The sequence below is a fragment of the Tinamus guttatus genome, unplaced genomic scaffold (assembly GCF_059628265.1).
Source record: "Tinamus guttatus ecotype Peru unplaced genomic scaffold, ASM5962826v1 Tinamus_guttatus_pri_ptg000287l, whole genome shotgun sequence".
In the NCBI taxonomy this organism is placed as follows: Eukaryota; Metazoa; Chordata; class Aves; order Tinamiformes; family Tinamidae; genus Tinamus; species Tinamus guttatus.
Window position 1 is genome coordinate 7898181 of NW_028288821.1, and position 20004 is coordinate 7918184.

General features: G+C 44.3%; 1 protein-coding gene across 4 annotated transcripts in view; it reads right to left on the bottom strand.

Annotated features, from left to right (window-relative positions):
- GRIA3 (glutamate ionotropic receptor AMPA type subunit 3) overlaps positions 1-18440 on the bottom strand; it is a 139925-nt gene extending 121485 nt beyond the window's left edge. For all 4 annotated transcript variants that reach the window (XR_015913545.1, XM_088527570.1, XM_088527569.1 and 1 more), the window contains exons 1-2: positions 18304-18440; positions 17861-18019 (exon numbers count right to left, since the gene is read on the bottom strand). Coding sequence is in view for 3 of the 4 variants with exons in the window: in XM_088527570.1 (XP_088383696.1) it covers positions 17861-18019; positions 18304-18412 (268 nt within the window). In the remaining variant the exon portion in view is untranslated. The remainder of the gene's footprint in view (positions 1-17860; positions 18020-18303) is intronic.
- Between the last annotated feature and the right edge of the window lie 1564 nt (positions 18441-20004).

Here is a 20004-nt window from a genome sequence, read left to right on the forward strand (position 1 = left end):
CTAACCAATACAGAGATGCAATCTTGCAACCAGTCAGAAATTACTGCTACATGTGCAAAATAAATTAGAAAAAGAAAAAAGAAAATGAAAAGGAAGAAATGATTTTTTTCTCTTTAATCTCTCCAAGCGACAGTGATTTTGGTGCTACAAGTACGGACAGCATGACATTTCCACACAGACTGTATGTAATTCATAAATTCACTGCGTCTCTTTAATCACAGAGCCTTTGGGACTTTATGCTGTTCTAATCTATGTTCAGGGCACTAAAAATCCTTCATCCCTTCAGCATTCCTGTTTTTCACATGGCTCCAGATGGTGGCCAGCTGACAGGAGCCTCCTCTACCAGTTCTTGCTTAGTCTACAGCAACCGGACACGCTCTGAACCGCTTTGTTGAGGGAATATGGGAACAGGAGAGACTGACGGAAGCAGGATAATTTATCAGCCATGAACACTTGAATACCAATGACACCTTGGTTAAAAAACGAAGCAAGTATGATTTAATTCTGAGATTCTGGATTATCATCATTTATTTGGTGAACCCCAGCTCCCAAATTAGTCTCAAATAAAGAATATCTTGCGACCATAAAAATAACTGAATAATACCATTGAGCATATCACTGGGGCATAAACACAAAATACCAAGCCATCCCAAATAAAAATATGTCTTTTACTAATTTGTTCCTTTTCAAGGAAGGATCACTCAAACAACAGTAAATAAGTGTAAGGACTATTATTTTCATGACTGCAGCTAAGCAGAATAAATATGCTAGGTCAAGCAAATAAGTGCAACTAATCACACTTTATAGAGAAGAAGCCTTGTGTAAAAAAAGCTGTATTTTGAAGCCTATTCCTAAAACTGTTATACCTTAAAGAACTTGCACAGAGTCCATTATAACTTCCCAAATAGGGAATCCAAAGTGCAGTCAATTAAATAGACCCAATGATGTGAGAAATGCAAGCTAATTAATTTCTTCTCCTAAAATCACAGAATCACAGAATGGTTAAGGATGGAAGGGACCTCTAGAGATCATCTAGTCCAAGCTCCCTCTCTAGGCACACCTAGAGCACGTGGCACATGGTGGCATCCAGGCGGGTTTGGAAGATCTCCACAGAAAGAGACTCCACAACCTCTCTGGGCAGCCTGTTCCAGGGCTCTGTCGCCCTCACAGGAAAGAAGTTCCTCCCCATATGGAGATTAAACTTCCTATGTTTCAACTTACACCCATTACCCCTCTTCTCTGTGGTGGCCCATGACAGGACGAGAGAAAGATTTATTCCTGAACGTCAGTTGTGGAAGATTTGGGGGGATTGAGTGGGAAATCTTCACATGTAAAACTTGTCATCTTTACAAGACTTATCAGGAATCAAGCAGTCATATTGCTGTGCAGCTGTACCAAGAATCATCACTGATTACAGTAATTTTACACAATGATGCCACTGTACACATAATTTCAAAAACTTCACCCTTGATACAGCTGATGTTTGCACAAACACGAGATGTGCACTTCATTCATGAGGCAATTGCAGTGGAAAAGAAAAGAGAATGTTGACAAAAAGACAAAACAAAAGGTTTTTTAAGATAAGGGAAAAAAAACAAACAGGAGAGGAAATATGATTCAGGATGTAGAATTCTTCCCCTAAAGCAGCATAATCATGGTTTCTTTTTGTTTAAAAAGTTATATTATTGCAAATGATTAGGAAAAAAAAAGTAATAGACTACACCGAAAAGATTGTTTGGTGAAGAGCTTGGGCCTGTGATCAAGTATCTCTGAAAACTAGGCTTATCTAGGCTAAGCAAGCCTACATCTTCTCTCTTGGCAGCAAGAGCAGCCAACCAGCAGCTGTGGGAAGAGCGACCTGGCCAACATGCTGGGGAGCCCCAGCGGGGACCGCTCGGCGCCACACGGGCCCTCACGAGGGGAACCGCTGCCAATGCCGACCACAGCACGGGCCGCAGTCAGACTCTCCAATGCAGCATTTTGAACAGCACTAAAGTGACTCTTGAAAAGCCAGTGTGGACATTGTAAGAGATCAGTTCCAACCTCTGAGTTTCCTAAGAGGCTGTTTACTGAAAAGTAGACCAAATTTTGAAGAACACCATACCTAAAGCTTTATAGCTACAAGCCATATACGAAAAGCCTCTCCACCTCTTCATACTACCCTATTTCCTTCTCTGTCTTCAACTTCTGAAGAGTCCAGACAGCCATCAGATACAATCCTTACCACCATAAGTGTCCTCATTATTTTTGGAAAAAATTATTGGCAGCACTGTAAGTATTAGAAGGAGACAGAATTATAATCATTGGGGTTTGTAGGTCTATGCTTATGAGTCTCAGCTCTCCATATGCTCACACTTGTGCTTAGCTTCATGAAATTAGTTCTGCTCAATTTTGATGAAGACATTCATGTGTGCAAAGCTAGAAACACGTGCATTTCTGAGCCCTGCATTACAAACCAAAGACAAGTAATCAGACTTATGTCTCAGGACAGAAAATCAGTCTTATCAAAGCTGCATAGAAGAAATAATACCACTTACGGAAGACTACCTTTTTCTTTATGACTTCCAGGGAATTTTCCTCTTTACTCTGAAGTAAGCACTAAAAAGAATCAGTTTTCCATAATCAAGAGAGAGAGACAGCTCATATGTGCACACCACATTGACTCACCACTGTACCTTGTTTCACCTCTGCCAAAACTGTCCTTTCTGCTGAGGAAGCCAGAAAAGCGAAGCTGTTATGAATAGTTTACCAAGCAAAAATACCTGCTTTTCAACTCCCAAGTTAGCTTTTCTGAGTAACTCGATACTGCAGCTGAACAGTAAAACTTGCACACATGCTTAATTAGAGGTAAGGGGGGCACCTACTGTTTGCATTTACAGTATATCTGGTTCATGAACAGCAGGAGAAAGTTCAGCCTTCACAAACCTTCCGTTTGTGCTGCTCTGATGAATAATTTCAGCAGGGAAAGCTTCGATAACAGTTAAGCAAAGCCTTTTACAGCTCAGAGACCCCTATATTTTGGAAAGCGCAGCAGCTAGCGTTTCATCTGTGCTGAACTGCACAGCTCATCCACAGGCTCCGTCTCACTCGTTGACGGTGTGCGAGCAGGGGGCTCTTCTCCCACACGTGGCGAGGGCATTTATTGAGCTCACTCCCACCAACTTTTATGGAGGACGAACGTGTAAATGCCCTGTCCCATAATACATTGAATATTTACATATTTTATGGCACCTTAAATGTATTATTTCTGACATTTGCTACAGTTGTAGATATACATTAAAACCACACACCTATCATCCTACAAGTTGCTTCTGTCACCAGTGTACATCATTCAATTTATATTGAATATCCCAGACCTTAACTAGCTTGGGTAGATATGAGGAAAGTGCTCTCATTTGAAAGAGTCTAAATTTGGAGTAACTGCTGCAGACAATGTGGTTATTTCAGATGCAATCAAGTAAATACTAGTAAAACTTTAAAAACGCCCAGAACACCTTAATCTTTTTTTGATCACTCTCTCTCATCACAATGCAAGACAATGAAAGTCAAGCACAAGTTCAAGTTACTTGAAATCTTTACTTGACAACTGTTGATTTTCCAAAATAGGAACAAGTCTGTCAATGGAAGACCACATCCCACGAGAACAAGACGGGTTTTTTGAGAGTATTTCAACTTCTGGGTTGTGTTTAGCATTCAGGTTTAGAACAACAGATTGTTCCAGTGAAGGGACAGAGACTGCAGCTGAAGGGCCATCTGCTGAGCTTCTCTCCAGCAAATCCAGTATCAAAAGGAGCATGTGATGGAGCACCCAAGCAAAAGGGATATAGACCATTAACTAAGTGACAGACTGAAGGATGAAAAGCTTTCAAGGGACAGTGTAGACACATATAACCATTGAGTTTTTTAAATCAAAAATCAGAAAGGTGAAGGTAGTTCCTGTATACCCAGAGGAATGCTACTATATGCACTGTGCTTACATCTAGATTTTCTTCGCTTTGAAAAAAAAACTGTGGTAATACAGTAGACTGGAACGCTTATTTTAATGTCTTCAGCTTATAAGAAATCTTTTTCTTGTAATAAAATAAGATTTTCTTGGTTTCCACAGTAGAATATTCTTCAGACCAGTTAGAACTCATTGGGGTTTCACCATGTCAGCTCATTTCAACATAAATTTGCTAAGCAGCTGTTTCTGCTGAAGGTGGCACGATGCTCTTTGGAGCATGCTACTCCGGCATGTTTTCCTTTAGGTAACTTGACTATTCTTAGATTTGGATTAAGAAAAGTCTATGTATACTCTGCCTATAAGGATGTATAATTCAGTGTATCATTTCATATCCCAGCTGTCAACATAGACAACATTTTTATAATACATGTATTGTATATGTGCCAGTATGAGATGAATAGTCCTGCAACTATAATCAATACTGTTCATTCAAACGACTGGCAGCAGCATTTCAGACAACTGGCAGTTTCATCAGTTTCACCGGGCTGCCCCAAAATAAACAGCTTGAGATGAATGAATGATCCTGTGGTTATCTATAAATAATACTAATCTCAGCTGTTTGTTTCAGGGGGTTCATCACTGCAAAGCAGAGCAGTTTCATTTTGGTGCAGAAGGCATTGCAGGCTGCAAGAAACTAACAAAATGCTAAAGAATTATTTTATTGCTTTTTCTTTCTTTTTTTTTCCCCAAACACCCAATTATTTTATTTGCATATAGGCAGTACTGAAAGCAATCCAGTGCTCCAGCACAGAGCTCTGCAGCAAACTCACACAATCCCAAGGATTTGCAACTATCTCTGAAGTCAAACTGGATGCAGAGAAAGCTCCAATGATCTGAACAAACCCACCCTGGGGATAACCAATGTCAGCTCTGAGGAAACCTGAGCAAGGTTCGGTGTTTTTTTCTTTTTTTGAACTACTTCAGCATTAAAATTGCCCACCCCTAGAAGTGTTTCTCAGAGCCAAAAAGACCAAAGAGCTGAGGCTGATGGGTGCGAGGTGAACGCGGGCAGACGGGTAACAGAAGGCACCATTCACAAGCAAGATCACTGCCTCTCTAAAGAGGAACAGCTCTTAAAAAAAAAAAAAAAGTGGTCTAGCTGCTCCCATCTATTGAAAGCATTGCACAAAAAAAAAAAAAAAAACACAGGAAAAGGATCGAAGATAGAGACAGCTGATTAAGGGAAAAACAAAACAAAACAAAAACAAAATCTCTGCCAAGCCCAGATCCCAAAGAAAACTTCCAAGTCCCTATGCTGAGAAAGAGGCCCCCCTGCTCTAGCTGCAGTGACCGTTTCTCCCCGGCCATCTTGCTGGGCCTGAGATCCAGCACAGCAACGACTCTGCGGATCGGGGGTCCCCACAACCAAGGCTCTGAACGTACCTCCTCCTCTGCAGAAGGACTCCTACACCACTGGGAATTACTATGAGGTTTTCTACCACATTTTTACCTATTAACAAGGAATCACAATATGCCTGGTGTGTGCTCCAGAGGGAGACAGAGGAATGACCAGTCTTCCCAAGGAGCAGGAGCCGGCACTCCCTTGCTTCCAGGTAGGATGTGTGGTGCCTGAGACACCACTGCAGGGACTCGTACACTGCAGGACTGCAGCAGTTTCTCGCTTGCAGACACCCAGGAACGGGAGCCAAAGCCTCTGTCACCTCAGCTCCTTCCTCCAGAGCGTGACGTGGCACAGAAGCTCCAGCAGGTAAGACATTACCCTGCAGAAATCCCTGCATCCTTCGAATGGGCTAGGCAGGTAACCAAACCGCTGCCAGGCCATCATATAGCCCCATCCGCAGTCATAAACACTTTTCATTCTTACAGCCTATTGCCAACAATATTTATATGCCAGCAATTAAAACAATGATTAAGTCACATCATTATCCACTTTACACTCTTATTGCTATATAATATGTCAAGATAAAAGTAACACATTGAGCCACACCAAGAAAGCAGGGGCCTGTTTCTGGCAGAAGGGCCAGCAGTGAAAGGATAACGACATTAACTCCCTTGGAAGAAGAAATTGCACAAACAGGGAGGCTCAGAACCCAGTTGGTGCCTCTCTGCCTCAGAGGAATGAGACGAGCTGTACTGTGGAAGCTGCCTTTGCAAACAGAGTCAACGGCTGTTTTAAAATGAAAGCCTTGATTATATTTTTCCAGTAAAATTGTCTGCAGGACATTCATAGAGAAAAGCTAGCTCTTTGCGTGAATTTACCAAGCTACAGTTCTTTATTAGTTTTGATCATCACTATCTGAGAGTTACTGCTTTCTTTTCCCTATATTGGGAATAAATCTCCACACCCTTACAACTGCAGTTGCTGCAGCACCGCACCGTGCACTTCTCTGTGACTAAAGCAGGAATCTGTTGCAAAAAGCACTGATTGAACTGGGTAGAGGGATGGCTGGATTGGCAAAATAAAGTCTCTCGGCTCCAGGTGGGGCAGTGATGGGCACTGATGGAGCCTTTGCTGGCAGCCTCAGCAGGGAGGACAGTGGGCAGCATCCCAACCAAAGGCCCTTCTCTCTTGCGCAGAGCCAAGCCACAGAGAGCACCCATCACCCAGGAGGTTCCCTCTTAATCCCAGACACTTCTGTTTGATCCGGGTAAGAGGCGGGCAGGGCAGCACGGCAGAATCTCCAGCCACTAGTGCCCTTCCTACCCCTGTTCTGCAGAACAAGCTCCCCTGCCTTTGGGACTTTTTGCATTCCATACTCTGAATTCCACAGCTGAATTTCTGAGAAACTGAAATGATAGATTTAGATTTTACATGCAGTTTTGTCCTACCCTTTTCAGAACAGAATTAATAATCAATAATAAGTTATTGCTCAGAACATTTTCATTCCCTTAAAAAGAAGGGGTTGAATTCAGCCCAGCAATCTACCCTGGCATACACGGGGCTGATACAAACATTTTTGGAGAGCCCATAATAAAAAGGAGGCATCATATTAATCCTGCTTGCAATTTTGTCCAGAAAAATGCCATTTTTAAATTCACACAAAGATCCTGATTCATGCGGAGTATTCCAGAGCAGTAGATTCTGGAAAAAATTAACCAAACAATTCTTATTAACACAGGGAATCTCCAGACATTATGAAGGAAGCATAAAATCTTTTCAGAAAAGCCTGCAGGGAAAATTTACTTTAATATCCAATTGTATTCTCCAGAGTATGCAGAAATTGCCTCAACTCAAATCTGAAAGTCATCTCTTATGAAAGAAGGGCTAACGCTGCGGAACACCACAATAAGAATTTAAGACAGGAAGTGCAGATAATTTATCTCAATGAAGCTTCCAGGAGAATAAGTGGTTTATGTTGATAATGATCCAAGCTGGAATCTCACCAGGATGCAGGGGTTAGCAGCATCACTATTCATGATAGGTTCACTATTCATGAAAAATAATGGGGTATTTTTACAGATAATATGCTAAAATGCTAGTTTTCTGCTTCAGCCAAAAGACCCTGTTTTGCCAGACATCTTTTCTTGGATTAGCTATAGAGCAACTCAGAAAGAGGTAGCATCTTTTTCAAACAGCACTATCGCTATTTATCCAAGTAGGCAAGAGAAGCAATGAGTTAAATTTCACATAGAAGCCTACGGTCTTCCTTTAATGTCACCCAGTCTCTATTCATAGAAGAACTGCAAAATCCATGAGCTGATGCAGAGAGAAATAGAAAAATAGAGACAGGATCATAGCTAGAAAAGATATGTATGGGGGGAGCAGGAAAACAGGAAAAGAAAAATGAAAATCTGAGAAGTAGAGATGGTGTGACTCCTGCTAAAAGCAAGGTCAGCACTTTGCATTGGAGACTATTTCATTTACTCTATTTCAATTGAAGAACAAAACCTTTCCTTGGCAGATCCAGCTCTGCACAGTCTATTACAGACACTTCTGAGATACCCAGCATCATTTATAAAGGGACACTTATTACTGCTGAACGTGAACATTTTGTTAAATTTCCCAAAGTTCAAGCGGAAATATGTGCAACACTGAACAAGGGGGTATTCAGTTCATCTAACTTTAGACTTGAAATTAGTTGTTGAAGTCAGAGGCCTGGAGAACCTGGGTAGCTGAGGAGAGGGAGCCTAACGATGATGATGCTCCGAGTCTCCCTTGGAGAATCCCCCAGGGCCCAGGGTCTCAGCCCGCGCTGACCCACGGGCTCAGCAGGGAGCACCCCAGGACGGGCCGACGTTTTTATCCTGCTGCACTCTGCCTTCACTCCTCCAAACCCCCAGAGCTCCTCCAAATTCATCCTGGCATAAACAAGATCAGAATAAGACCTCATTATGAATCTTGAATGCCCGCATTTACCTAATGGGATATGCAGCAGCTTTCTTTCTATTAGAGCAGAGCGATGAAACGCTAAAACATTTAGGTGTCACTGCAGATAGACACAACTGTACATCACCGCTTGCCATTTCCTTCCATGTTACACAAAACAACTGGTGGTAAAGCACACCTCTCGCATACAAATGCACAGTTTTGAAGCAGGACATCATGTTTGTAAAAAATATTGGTACATCTACTACACTCTGCAGGCAGTACAGCTGCATTGATTCATGCTTTAAACAAGATAAGTCACGCACCTGGAATAGCCCAAGCAGAATCCTAGAAAACTTCACGGAGAGTAAACTGGTCTCATTTTGACCAATTCTGGAAACATCCCAGTGCCTCTCCAGGTAATAAAGGCATGCTATGCATATCTTAACTGATAAAAACTGCTAGTCCATAAAATCCATCACAAAATCCAGCACTGAAAAAAAGTAGTGAGCCAAAACACATACAAAAAGGTTTTCACATCCATCATCTATTTACCCTTCCATTGAAAAGGGCAGATTCATGTCTGCAGAAACACTGTTTAAACTAGTATAGGCTTCAGTAAACTGTTTCTAAACAGGAGAGAGAGATATATTGCACAGAAACAGTCACCTCCAAAACAACAAAAACACACTGCCTTAAGCTGGAACCAAATGAATTTTTGAAGTTTGAAACAATAAAACACTGTTATATTTAATTGACATGACGTCGGGGGTAGACACCCCCTTCTGGGACGCACAGAGGCGCAGTAGGATAACGGCACTACGGAGGCGCAAGGCCTGGCCTGCACGAGGAGCTCGGCGCACGCCTCAGAACCGCCGTTGGCTGCTCCGGCAGTGGAGAGAAGCACTCTGCCGGCACGACTGGAATAGCGCAGAAACAGCACCTGCTGGCAAGGCCATGGCCACTTTTTCTTTACAGTTGTTTTATATTCATCAACAGTTATAAATAAGCTGTCCTAGAAAACAGCATTTTAAAAAGGAAATTATAAGTAGGATAGCAGCTCTTATGCGGCTGCTTAGTCAGGCAGCATTTCCTCAGGTCCAGCTCATCACTGCAGTGATGCCACCAGACCACAGCAAACACAAGAAAGATAATCGAGGACATTAAACTTCCCAGACAACCTGGCATCCCCCTAATGATTTAGATTCAATGCGGGTTAGACCCCTGGGTCAGTCCTTTGCAAATCAATGGACACTAATTAGGTCTCACCTATCAGCTGAACTCGAGGTCTCTGGCCATCAGACTATCAGAACCCAAGCTTGGATATTAGTGGTAAAGCCTTAGAAGACCCCAAATCCTAAAACTGATAAAAATAACTTCATATCATGTTCTCATGTAAGGAGCCGCAGAAAGTTCATTACCTGAAAACAAAAAAAACACAAATCAATTATTATTTCTCCCTTCTTCCCCACAAAAAAAGAAAAAGCCTTTTAAGGATTTCAGCATTCACAGCAGGTTCAAAGACCAAACAAAATCTACCAGGATGCAGCAACCCTGTGATTCTTCACATCAACATGGCGAATCACTTGATAAAACAAGTAGCCTCTACTGGTCTCAGGAGCTACTAAGCACCAACTCACTTTACGGAGCTCAGGCTGAGCAAAGACAAGCACTGAAGCCACCCAGGGATTTACAGAACTGGGCTCTGGATCTTCTTTTCAGCAACCTAGATTCATGTTTTCTTTTTCCCTGGGGTCCCTGAAGCTTTCAGCACTCATTAGGGTGAGTTTTGCCACTGACTTTTGAAAAGGACTGCAAGACTAGATTTCCCTGATTCCTGCTGTTTAACTTCCCCACCTCTTGGTTCCCTGGTTATCAAGCTGTAAATGGAACTGCAAGTCATGCCCAGCCGCCTGCTCTTCCAATGCATCAGCACGCTCACGTCCACCGCCTGCCTTAGACACACTATGGTGCCCACCACAAATGTGACCATCAGGAACCCAGTCCTACCCACTTTAACGTGCATCCTGCTTTCTCCAGGAAACATCAGAGGAGCCAAAGTCTGAGCTGTGTTCAGAAAGGGCCCCGCAGCACCTCTCTCTAAGACATGGCAGTCAGTCACAGAAATCAGAGAAGGCTCCAAGCCCCAAACTGCACAGCCCCATGCCTCTTGGGACGGCTGAAATCACGGCACGGCCTACGAGCCTCACCAGGAGGAAGCAAGGGACTGCGCTGCTTCCACTGCAGACAGTTCTTACTCCCACCGCTCACGTAAGCGCTCTCAGGGTGGGCCAGGTAAGCAAAAGTCAGGCACATGCTGTGCCACAGAAATGAAAACCGTATTTATAACAAAGATCCAAGAGGTATAGCAGGCAAACAACTTGTTCAATATTGAACTTGCTTTCTTTCCAACAGCTTTGCTTATCTCAGGTGAAGAGTTAAGAATGTCTCTCCGGTCAAGTGACAGATTGGCTTTCTGTATAGCTGCAACATGTTCTCCTAGGTTCATCAGCAGGAACACACGTCTATGGCAAGCACGGCAAATTAGTAAGTCCTATTTTGATTTGTTTTTCAGAAGCATGAAGAATTGCTTTTTATTATTTATTTATAGGAAGAGAAAGGAGTGGAAGAAGTGAACAACGAAACGGAAGAGGCCATTCTAGCCAAGGCTCTCCGAGTTTTTCACTGCCAACAGTCCTTCAACATCTGTTGATGTAGGTAAATTGTAGTATCCTTGCATAAGAGATAGCCAAACTAGGCTACCAAAAGCAACCAATTGATTTACTTCCAATCAAAGTAAAAGTCAGCAGAAGAGCCAACAATTTCTAGTGATCAACCCCTTGACCCTACGCCTGTGGTCAAACACTGTATGTTTGTACAGGGCAAAAGCACCAATGATAACAAGCATCACTCCTCAGGTCAGTCCGGGAGATACTGGAGTGAAAATTATGAAGCGCACATAGGGTGAAGCATGCACGGAATGTATCCCCCCACACAGTGGATATATGTCTCCTAGATACCACTTCTAAAATAGATATTGTATTAAAAAGGACTCATGACAAGTGGAATCACAGTGCAGCCCTAGACTTTTCACCTATTCCTGATCAGAATTTCCAACATCACTTGCTACTAAACCTCAGTAAATACAAGCCCAGCACGAGGGCAGGATCAGTCATCCACATGTAATCACAGAACTTGCGAGTGGTCTGAAAGTGGATGTGTAAATTGTTTTTGAAAAAAAAAAAAAAAAAGAGCAACTTTGAACGTACCTGAAATGTCCAAACAGCCTAGCTGGTAAAGTAATTACACACAAGTGATCTGATGGGTCACTCCATTCCCACAGAAGAGTGTTCACCTGGGCTATTATCCAATTCTAGGAGTGCAATTCACCCTTTTTACAAGTGCCTGGGCAAGTTACCTGCACCGCAGTGTTTCTGCAGGCTGATCCTCATGCATAAGGGCCTCTGGGCCTCCTATTAGTGTCTGTGTGACAGCTGCACATTGCCACTCACTATTCTGGAAGTGGGTAAGGCAGTGAGGAAGCAGAGCGAGCGCCTCACAGTTCACCAGGAGGACAGGCAGGAGGGACTGCTAGACAGAGGCATTAACATAGCTCCTGCCTACATCCCCGTCCTTCCTACACAGAATCCCCATCTCCTTTTCCTCTAAGATACTTTTACCTATGAGGATTACATCTTGGTGAGAACAACCAGAGAGGCACATGCTGTCGTTGAGCGTTTCACATACGCGTACAGGCTGGTACATGAAACACTACAGACCCATTTCCAAACCCACGGAAACGCAGTCGCTCCGGAGCACATATCCCACAGCCCTGGGACAGGCATTACCACCCGCAGGACCTACAAGGGCTCAGCACGAGCCTCTTCCTTGGCGTCCTCATAGGATGACTCCAAATTAAGAGCTCCAGCATGATTTCAAGTTTGAGGTTTCTAAGGCGTTTGATATTCTGAAGTTCAGCCACAGTACAAGCGAGGGCAGCAAACATTTGCCTCTGATGAGAAACACACTTTCAGAAGAGAAAAAGAAAAATCCCTGTGAGTGGAGCATGGGCATTGCTTCATTACAGTGATCACTGCACAGTTCCACAGAAACTGGTTTAATCTGGATTGATCATTTTTACCTTTCTATTTTTAGACAGCTACGCTGTTCTAGTGGAGGTACAAACCCTTGTATAGCAAATTTAAGCCTCATAACAATTGGTTTAGAGTTTTCAGGTTGTCTTGAATCCCCTTTGGAAGGCAGATCGTGGTTTTCCAGTCATCTAAGCTGTACAGTATAAAAATTACTGACCCTAGGCTGCACCTTGAACACTAAACATGAAACCAACATAAATGCCTTTCTCACAGTGAGTGCGCCAGAGTTGTCAAAGATACTGTTCTAGTTTATTTGAAACTGAACTATAAAAATAAACGGCTACTGCTTTAAAATAACACATTTTAGAACCTTTAAGAACACCTAAATCAATTAGCAATACAAAAGAGGAATGACAAAATACATACTTTAGATGGAAAAACACTACATGGCCAGATTATTCCAAAAAGAAAAGTAATTAAAGACAGACCAGCTCCCTTTCCCACTTTCCAGTCCCTGCTGTCTGTTAGAACTTGGAGTTAAGTGGTAGCTCTCCAACTCATGCTCGCAGTCCAGTGGGTTCTGCAGGCCCCGTGCTACCTAGGGAGCAGCATGAATTGGCTTCTATACAGGCACAAAAAGCTCCCTGAAATGAAACAAGGAAATGGCTCTCTGCATAGTGCTTTACTCTTCATTTGTTTGGTGAATTTCAAAAAAGAGTCCATTAAAATAAATGTGGAGTTAAGTATAATTGTAACATCTAAACTGCATGTAAATGCAATTATATGTAGTGGAGGAGGAAAGGAGATTCAGCTTATTTTAAAATTAAATTAAAAAACTCTTAATGAAACATAATTTAAAACAATATGGTTCCTTCTAGTTACACCAGGATCACATTCAGCTTAACGACAATTCATCTGCTTAGCAATGAAGCACGGACCACCTTTTAATGGAACAACATTCTGCTTCACTGTTTCATTCATCCCAAGATTTGCAAAAGCTGTGGCCCCTGCGCTAAAACCATCTTATTTTCATTGTCATGCAGCAGTGACAGGCAATGCTTGAGAAATCCCATAGCACCAAAGGCATTTTTTTGATCAATAATAGAGTTGTGAGGAGAGCACATTTGCAGGCGTTTTACCACAGAATGCCTGGAGAAACCAGAATCATTCTTCACTGGGAGAGGCAGGCACTTACCCTATGGTCTTCACTCAGGCAAAAGCACCAGCCCGTGGCCCAAACTTGGCTTTCAGAGAGCCAGGCTTAGGCTTTTGGCACCAGGGAGCTGACCACTTTCAGCATCAGTGTCCTTTGCCAGCTGGACAAAGAGCACACAGATGCAAGGGAAGCAAATTATCTGCCCACTGGCAAAAAGAAATGCTGAGCAGCACCCAGGGAAACTGTGTGCGTGTGCGTGACTACAGGAGCGCTTCCATGGGAGCCTGCAGGAAGGGGTAAACACTGCAAAACTTGCCCAGCACCAGCTCCGTGGCAGCAGATCTGCAACTTCCTCAGAACAACAACAAAAAAGCTGGCACTTGTTTCGTTAAAATCATCTTAGTTGGGTTTTAAAGACTAAATATGTGGAGAATGAGGATGATAAAGGATAATTTTCAGAGGAAGGCACAAATCTGACTCTCTTGGGAAAGCATCCAAAAAGTTAAAGGGTTTTAGTGACTTAAGGTAACTATGTAATTATATTTCCCTATTTTGTTTCCTAAAAAACAAATGGTCATGGGAGAAAAAAAAAACCCAACACATCAAAATTTGGGAAAACATAAAAAGAGCCTTCTCAATTAGGAAGACATATGAGAAATGACTTTAGAAAAATAATGGGACAAGAATCTGTCTGTAGATTAATTAGATTCTGCAATCAAAGTCCCTTTTCTCCTGTATACATCCCATCCTATCCCACTATCATTACATGATCAACAGATTTCTTACAAAAACTAAGGCTTTTTTTTTTTTTTTTTTTTTTAGAAATTCCATGGAGATTACCTATAAGATCAAGTTTGCTTTTCTAAATATTTCTTGCAATTGTACATAATCCGAGTGCACATTTGTTGGCTGTAAAGGTGTACAACAGCAATTTTTTTGCAATGACAGTGCAGAGAGGGAATATGAGATCTGTGTGCTAATGAGCTGACACTGCAGAGGCTAGAGCAGTGTTAGTCTAGTGCACTACAAGTGCAGAGCAGAAAGACACACGCGGGTTATTTCTAGGGAATATGATCTGCAGAACCGTATGCGTAATTCAACTTTAATACTAACACTCTCCATCCGAGGCTATAATGAAAACGGGAAGAACACTTGGCTGATGAATCTATCCATCTGAGCTGTTATACCTGTATATTTTGAAAAAGACAGCTCACTCCCTTTGTGAGCACTATTTTAGGGAAAGACATGCCATTCATGATTTAGTTAATTTTTTTCATGTGTAGTTCAAGTTAACTTTTTTTTCCCCTTTAATGACAGAAAGCTGCATATTTTAAGATCAATAACCCCTCCTCAAAGCCAACCAGTAAACTTTAATTCACCTTTAAACACAATGAAATTTTCACCTGCATTCACATTTACTTTCTATGAAGATATCACATAGCTAAATAAATAGGCAAGTAGATAAATAGAGAGCAGATGAATACTGTAAGTGCATGCATCTATAAATGTAAATTAAATGCACATAGAAAAGCTCAGTGTTAGCAGTGAAGCAGGGAATACAGGGGTTTTACATGAAAATCAGACTAAGCATCATTCAACTGAAAAGGGAAACCGAGGGAGGGGCTTAGAGCAGGATTTTTTTTCCCTTTTTGCTTCTAAACAAGTTTGCTGTCATCACGGGATAACGCCAGACCGACCCCACCAGAGGTGGGCTTTTTATTTCTGGCTCACGAGGATACTTCAGAGGAGATTTTTTTTTCCTGCCTCCAGAATGCACCAGATTGCACCAAGCAGGCAGGATGTGCAGTTGTACAGTAAGAACACGAGCCCTTCCTGAACAAAGCCCCCCTCGATCCCTGCACACACCAACAGTTATTACAGACACTGGCATCTACCTGAGAGCAAGGGGGAATGCAAAGTACCCGCCAAGGGCTACCGACTAGCACAGGCGCTCGGCTCAACCTACACACGCTGCTTTCTCTGATTCCCTTTCAGTTTCTTTGCATATCCCACCACAAAGTCAGTCGCAGCCTTTCTCTCCGCTGAAGGCAGGCAGAGTCACTGCAGGTTTCTCTCCTATATGGATCCCTGCCAATTGCAAATATTGATCAAAAGGCTGTGTGACAGCACTGGAGACTAAATTTATGCTTATCTTCAATAGAAGCAAAAATGTTGTGGAAAGGATTCCTTCACGGGTACGGCAGCACCCAGAAATTATCTAGCACTCCGCTAGGAAGCGGGGATGTGGCTGAGGATCCCGAGGCCAGGATGTTTTACACATTAGCCACGTAGTGCGAGGAGCTACCAGCTCAGCCTGGCGCATGGGTGTGCAGGAGCGCTCTGACACCAAGGGAAACGGCTTGCACAGCTGGGAAGAGCAACTGTTCTCAATGACTGGTGACTGGGCTCACTATATTATTTTCCTACCAACAGTATTACTAGATGCTTGGCATTGCTACAGACAAGGTCACCTTTTCATTTTCTTCTTTCTATTTCTTTTTTTACATCTGCTATTTTAAATAGGTTACTATAAGCTGGTACTCTCTGCCCCAAGGTTTCTCCAGAGATTTAAGTTTCCCAGATTTTACTGCGTTCGTAGTATGTCTGCTGGAACACGTAGCCAGATACTATGGAAAATCAACTCTTATCTTGCTAAGTCACCATAGCTTTCACTAAGCAACGACAGAAATCATTAGCTGTCAGAAGATGAGGAGCACACTAACTAAATAATACATCGACGGCCTCTGCATGACCGTGTGCTCCACTTGTCTTGGTGGGATCTGGGAAGAAGTGCTGGTAGAACTTTTAAAAAACAATTAATAATTAATCACCCAAGCAGTTTAATGTATTTAGTTTAAATCCATATAATTGATATTTAGGAAACTATGTTTGAGATACAGCCTCTTGAAGGGATTACACTGATTAAGGATTAATAGTCAGATGTTTGTTGTAAGAGCTATTGAGGCAGGATAGGATTAGCAAAATAAGATGCAAAGTACAGGCACACTTTTATTTACCCTTTTTTTCCACTTTACTGAATATTTTAATTGGATATTACATAATTAGCCTCCCAACTTTTAAAAGTCCCAATCCAAAGCCCCTTTAGAAGTCTGATGCTGCACTAACAAGAAGCTATCACATGGGAGTATGTTAGAACATCAGCCCACAATTTCTCTGAGTATTTTCTTATTGTATGCTTTCCAACCACAAATTATATCAGAAAACATTTTACTCTTCCTAGAATTTCAGATATCTACTTTTCTAGCCTTCCTATTATACAGGAGAACCACCATTCTAATCCCCTACAACAATAATTAAAGAAATAAGATATTCAAATAATTGCATTGTTTGAAAACAACAGATAGCTTTTTTTTTCCTCAGGACTCCACATTAGCACAGTGCTTCATCTTCCAAAGCTCTCTGCTGACAGCACATGAACAAGAATCCTGTTCATAACATGAAGTTGGTATATGGCATTCAGAGACCCTTTACATCATACACAGACATATTTCTGCATACTGAAAGATATATATACAACTCCCACCCACTAAGACTCCATATATTTTCAGAAGTTTATGAAGAAAAAATGCAAAAAAGCACCAAAACCAATATCCAGAAACTACTATAGGTAAATGCTTTTTTAAATGCAGAACACATACCAGTATTTCAGAAAGCGAATTTTCTTTTTAACACCGCATTCACACTACTTAAAGTTTTATTTTGCTTCTTCTGTTAATTAAGGCTCAAACTATACATACGCACTGCTTGCGCAAAGCCACTACCCACAACGCTCTGATCCCGGTGTCTCTGCGTTTGGCTCTAGCAGCATCCATCAGTTTATATCTCGGCAGTTTTTAAAGCAGGACTTTATAGTAAGGAAAAACAATTTTTTTTTCTTTTTTTTTGGAACAGAGGAAGCAAGTAAACCCCCCTGTTATGTTTCAAGATGGGTTTTAAGCAGCTGTTTCTGCTCTACTTCTACATGCTATTATTTGCAAATTATTCTGTTTAGCTTACAGAGTCTGCAGCCATAAAAAAACAAAAAAGAAAAAAGAATGTTCCTTCAGCAAGGATGCGCTAATCGCAGCTACGTGACACTGCTATATAAGCGCTGGGGCTGTTTTTCTGTCAAAAAAGAAAATGCTATGGGGGAGGAAAAAGAAGCAGTAAGAGAACTTTCCCTCAGATATTGTTAAGGCACATAATGCTGCAAATCCCCTGAGCCTCGCGCCAGCACACGCACACATTTGTTGCGCTGCATCGCGTGAATGGTAACTCCAGGCTACCAGGGAAAAACTGGGCGCAAAGACGGGCAACAAGACAGGCACGTAGGTACTTACACGCATTTGTCACTGAAAAGCTGTTGGAGGAATCCAAGTGATCAACGTGGTAGTTGAGGTGGAAGGGCTTTTCGGTGGTGTTCTGGTTTGTGTTGTATAACTGCACGGCAAAGCGAAACGCGCTGTGCTCCTGGACCGTGTTCCGCATGAAGAGTCCACCTGGAGGAGGGAGGCGAGAGGCTACCGCCGGGCCGGGCCGGACCGGGCCCCGGTGCGGGCACGGGCGGCTCGAACGGCTCCGCGCCGCTCCGCGCCACACGCGCGCTGCCCGCGCCGGGCTGCGCCGCTCCCGCTGCCCGCGGGACCCTCCGGCAGCGCCGCGGGGAGGAAATAAATTAAGAATTAAAAAGAAAAAAAAAATCAAGTTTCGTTGGGCGGCCCGCGCGGCTCGGCGGCGCTCCCGGGACGCGGGCGCTGCGGCGGGGGAGCGCGGAGCCGCTTACCGATGCTGATGGTGTTGGGGAAGCCGGCGAGGGCCGCGGCGAGCAGCGCGGCGAGCAGCAGCAGCAGCGGCGGCGGCAGGAGCGGAGCGGGCGGCGCGCTCTGCCCCATCGTCTCCGGCCGCGGCGGTTCGAGCCTAGGGCGAGGCGGGCGGCGCGGGCATGGGAGCAGCGGCGGCGCCGAGAGGAGGAGGAGGAGGACGCCCCCCGCCTTCCTCCCCGTCTCCTTCCTTCCTCTCGCTCTCCCTCTCTGTGTCTCTTTCTCTCCTCCCAGCCCTCCCGCTCGCCCTCACCCCAGCCCGCCGGGGCTCATTGGCTGCGCCGCTGCCCGGCTCCCCCCGTCGCAGGGACTTCCCCCAAAGATGGTGGGTAGCGGCGCGGCCGCAGCGCCCCGCGCCGCCCCGGCTGCTCCGCCCGCCCGCGCCGGGCCGGAGATCGATCAAACTTGGCGTGCGGGAGGCGGCGGCGCCTGGAGCGGCGCGGGCGGCCCGGGAAGGGGCGCGAGGCGGTGCCGCCCGCCGGCCGCGGCGGGAAGGGCAGGGCGGGAGCGGCGCCCGCGCCGCGCTGAGGCGGGAGCCTCCTGCTGCCCCCGAGGGCGCGCGGGGGCCGCGGGGCGCCGCGCCGGGCGGAGGCGGCGAGTTCGCCCCTCGCAGGGGAGCGTCAGGGCTCGTCCCTGAAGAGAAGGGCCCCAGTAAAGTCTCCCTGAGTCCCCTGCCGCCCTGGAGAAGACACGTCTCACCAGGAGGCCGCGCTGCCCTCAGCGCGGGGGTGACGGCCACATGGCGGGTGTTAGCGGGCAGCAAGCCTCGCTGCTGCCACCTCAGTGCTGGGCACCGGCTCTTGCCCTGCCGTCCTTGGTGCCATCCTGCCGCCACCAAGCATGGCACACTTCATGTCAACGCTGCGCCCATCTCCTTCACAGTGCGTCCTGCAGTGCTTTTTGCATTTTGCCACTTTGAGACACGGAGAACTGTACAAAACGGAGGCAGAAAAGAGACATTAGGTCACCCCAGTCTATCTCCTAGGCACAGAGAAGATTGTTCTTCACTTGATGTCTCCTCTTCCTCTGATTTCAGCAGGACTCCTTCCCTTGGTTCCTCTCTGCCTTTCTTAATTTCAGACCGGTGTTTTTTGGGGTTTTGTTCAGCTGAGTTAGGGACAGTATCAGAAGCAGCTAGTTCTGCATTTGTAAAATAGCCAGTGACGCTGGCTGTAGCATATTGAGAGCACTCATGCAAGTAAGACCTGGTGGCAATCAGATCACTGTGCACAGGCTAATGAAGAACACAACAGACTGAAACCCCTGCTCTCAAAGGGAGCCAGAAGCTCGCATGAAGCCCTGGACATCACACTCATCCAGCAGACCCGCTGGATTTGTGCATTTTTAGCAGCACGTGTCATTAGCGTTACTCCCAGGAAATGCACTGCTTGACAGATGTCATGAGTTCTTTTATGAGCAAGATTGCCAGAAGACGGGAGGCTATTCCAGTTCTGGCAGGGGTGGAAATCAGGCAGGAGGCCCGGCAATGTCCCCTGTCTTGGCTGAGATGGCAGTTGTCAGTTGATCTATTTAAAGAAATGATTATCTGTGGTGGTCCCTGGGTTATAAAGCCCATCTTTATATATAGCACTCTTCAAGCTCAAAACACTTCACAAATATTATCTATGAATTTCTGCAACATCCTTCTGAAGTAGCATTGTTTT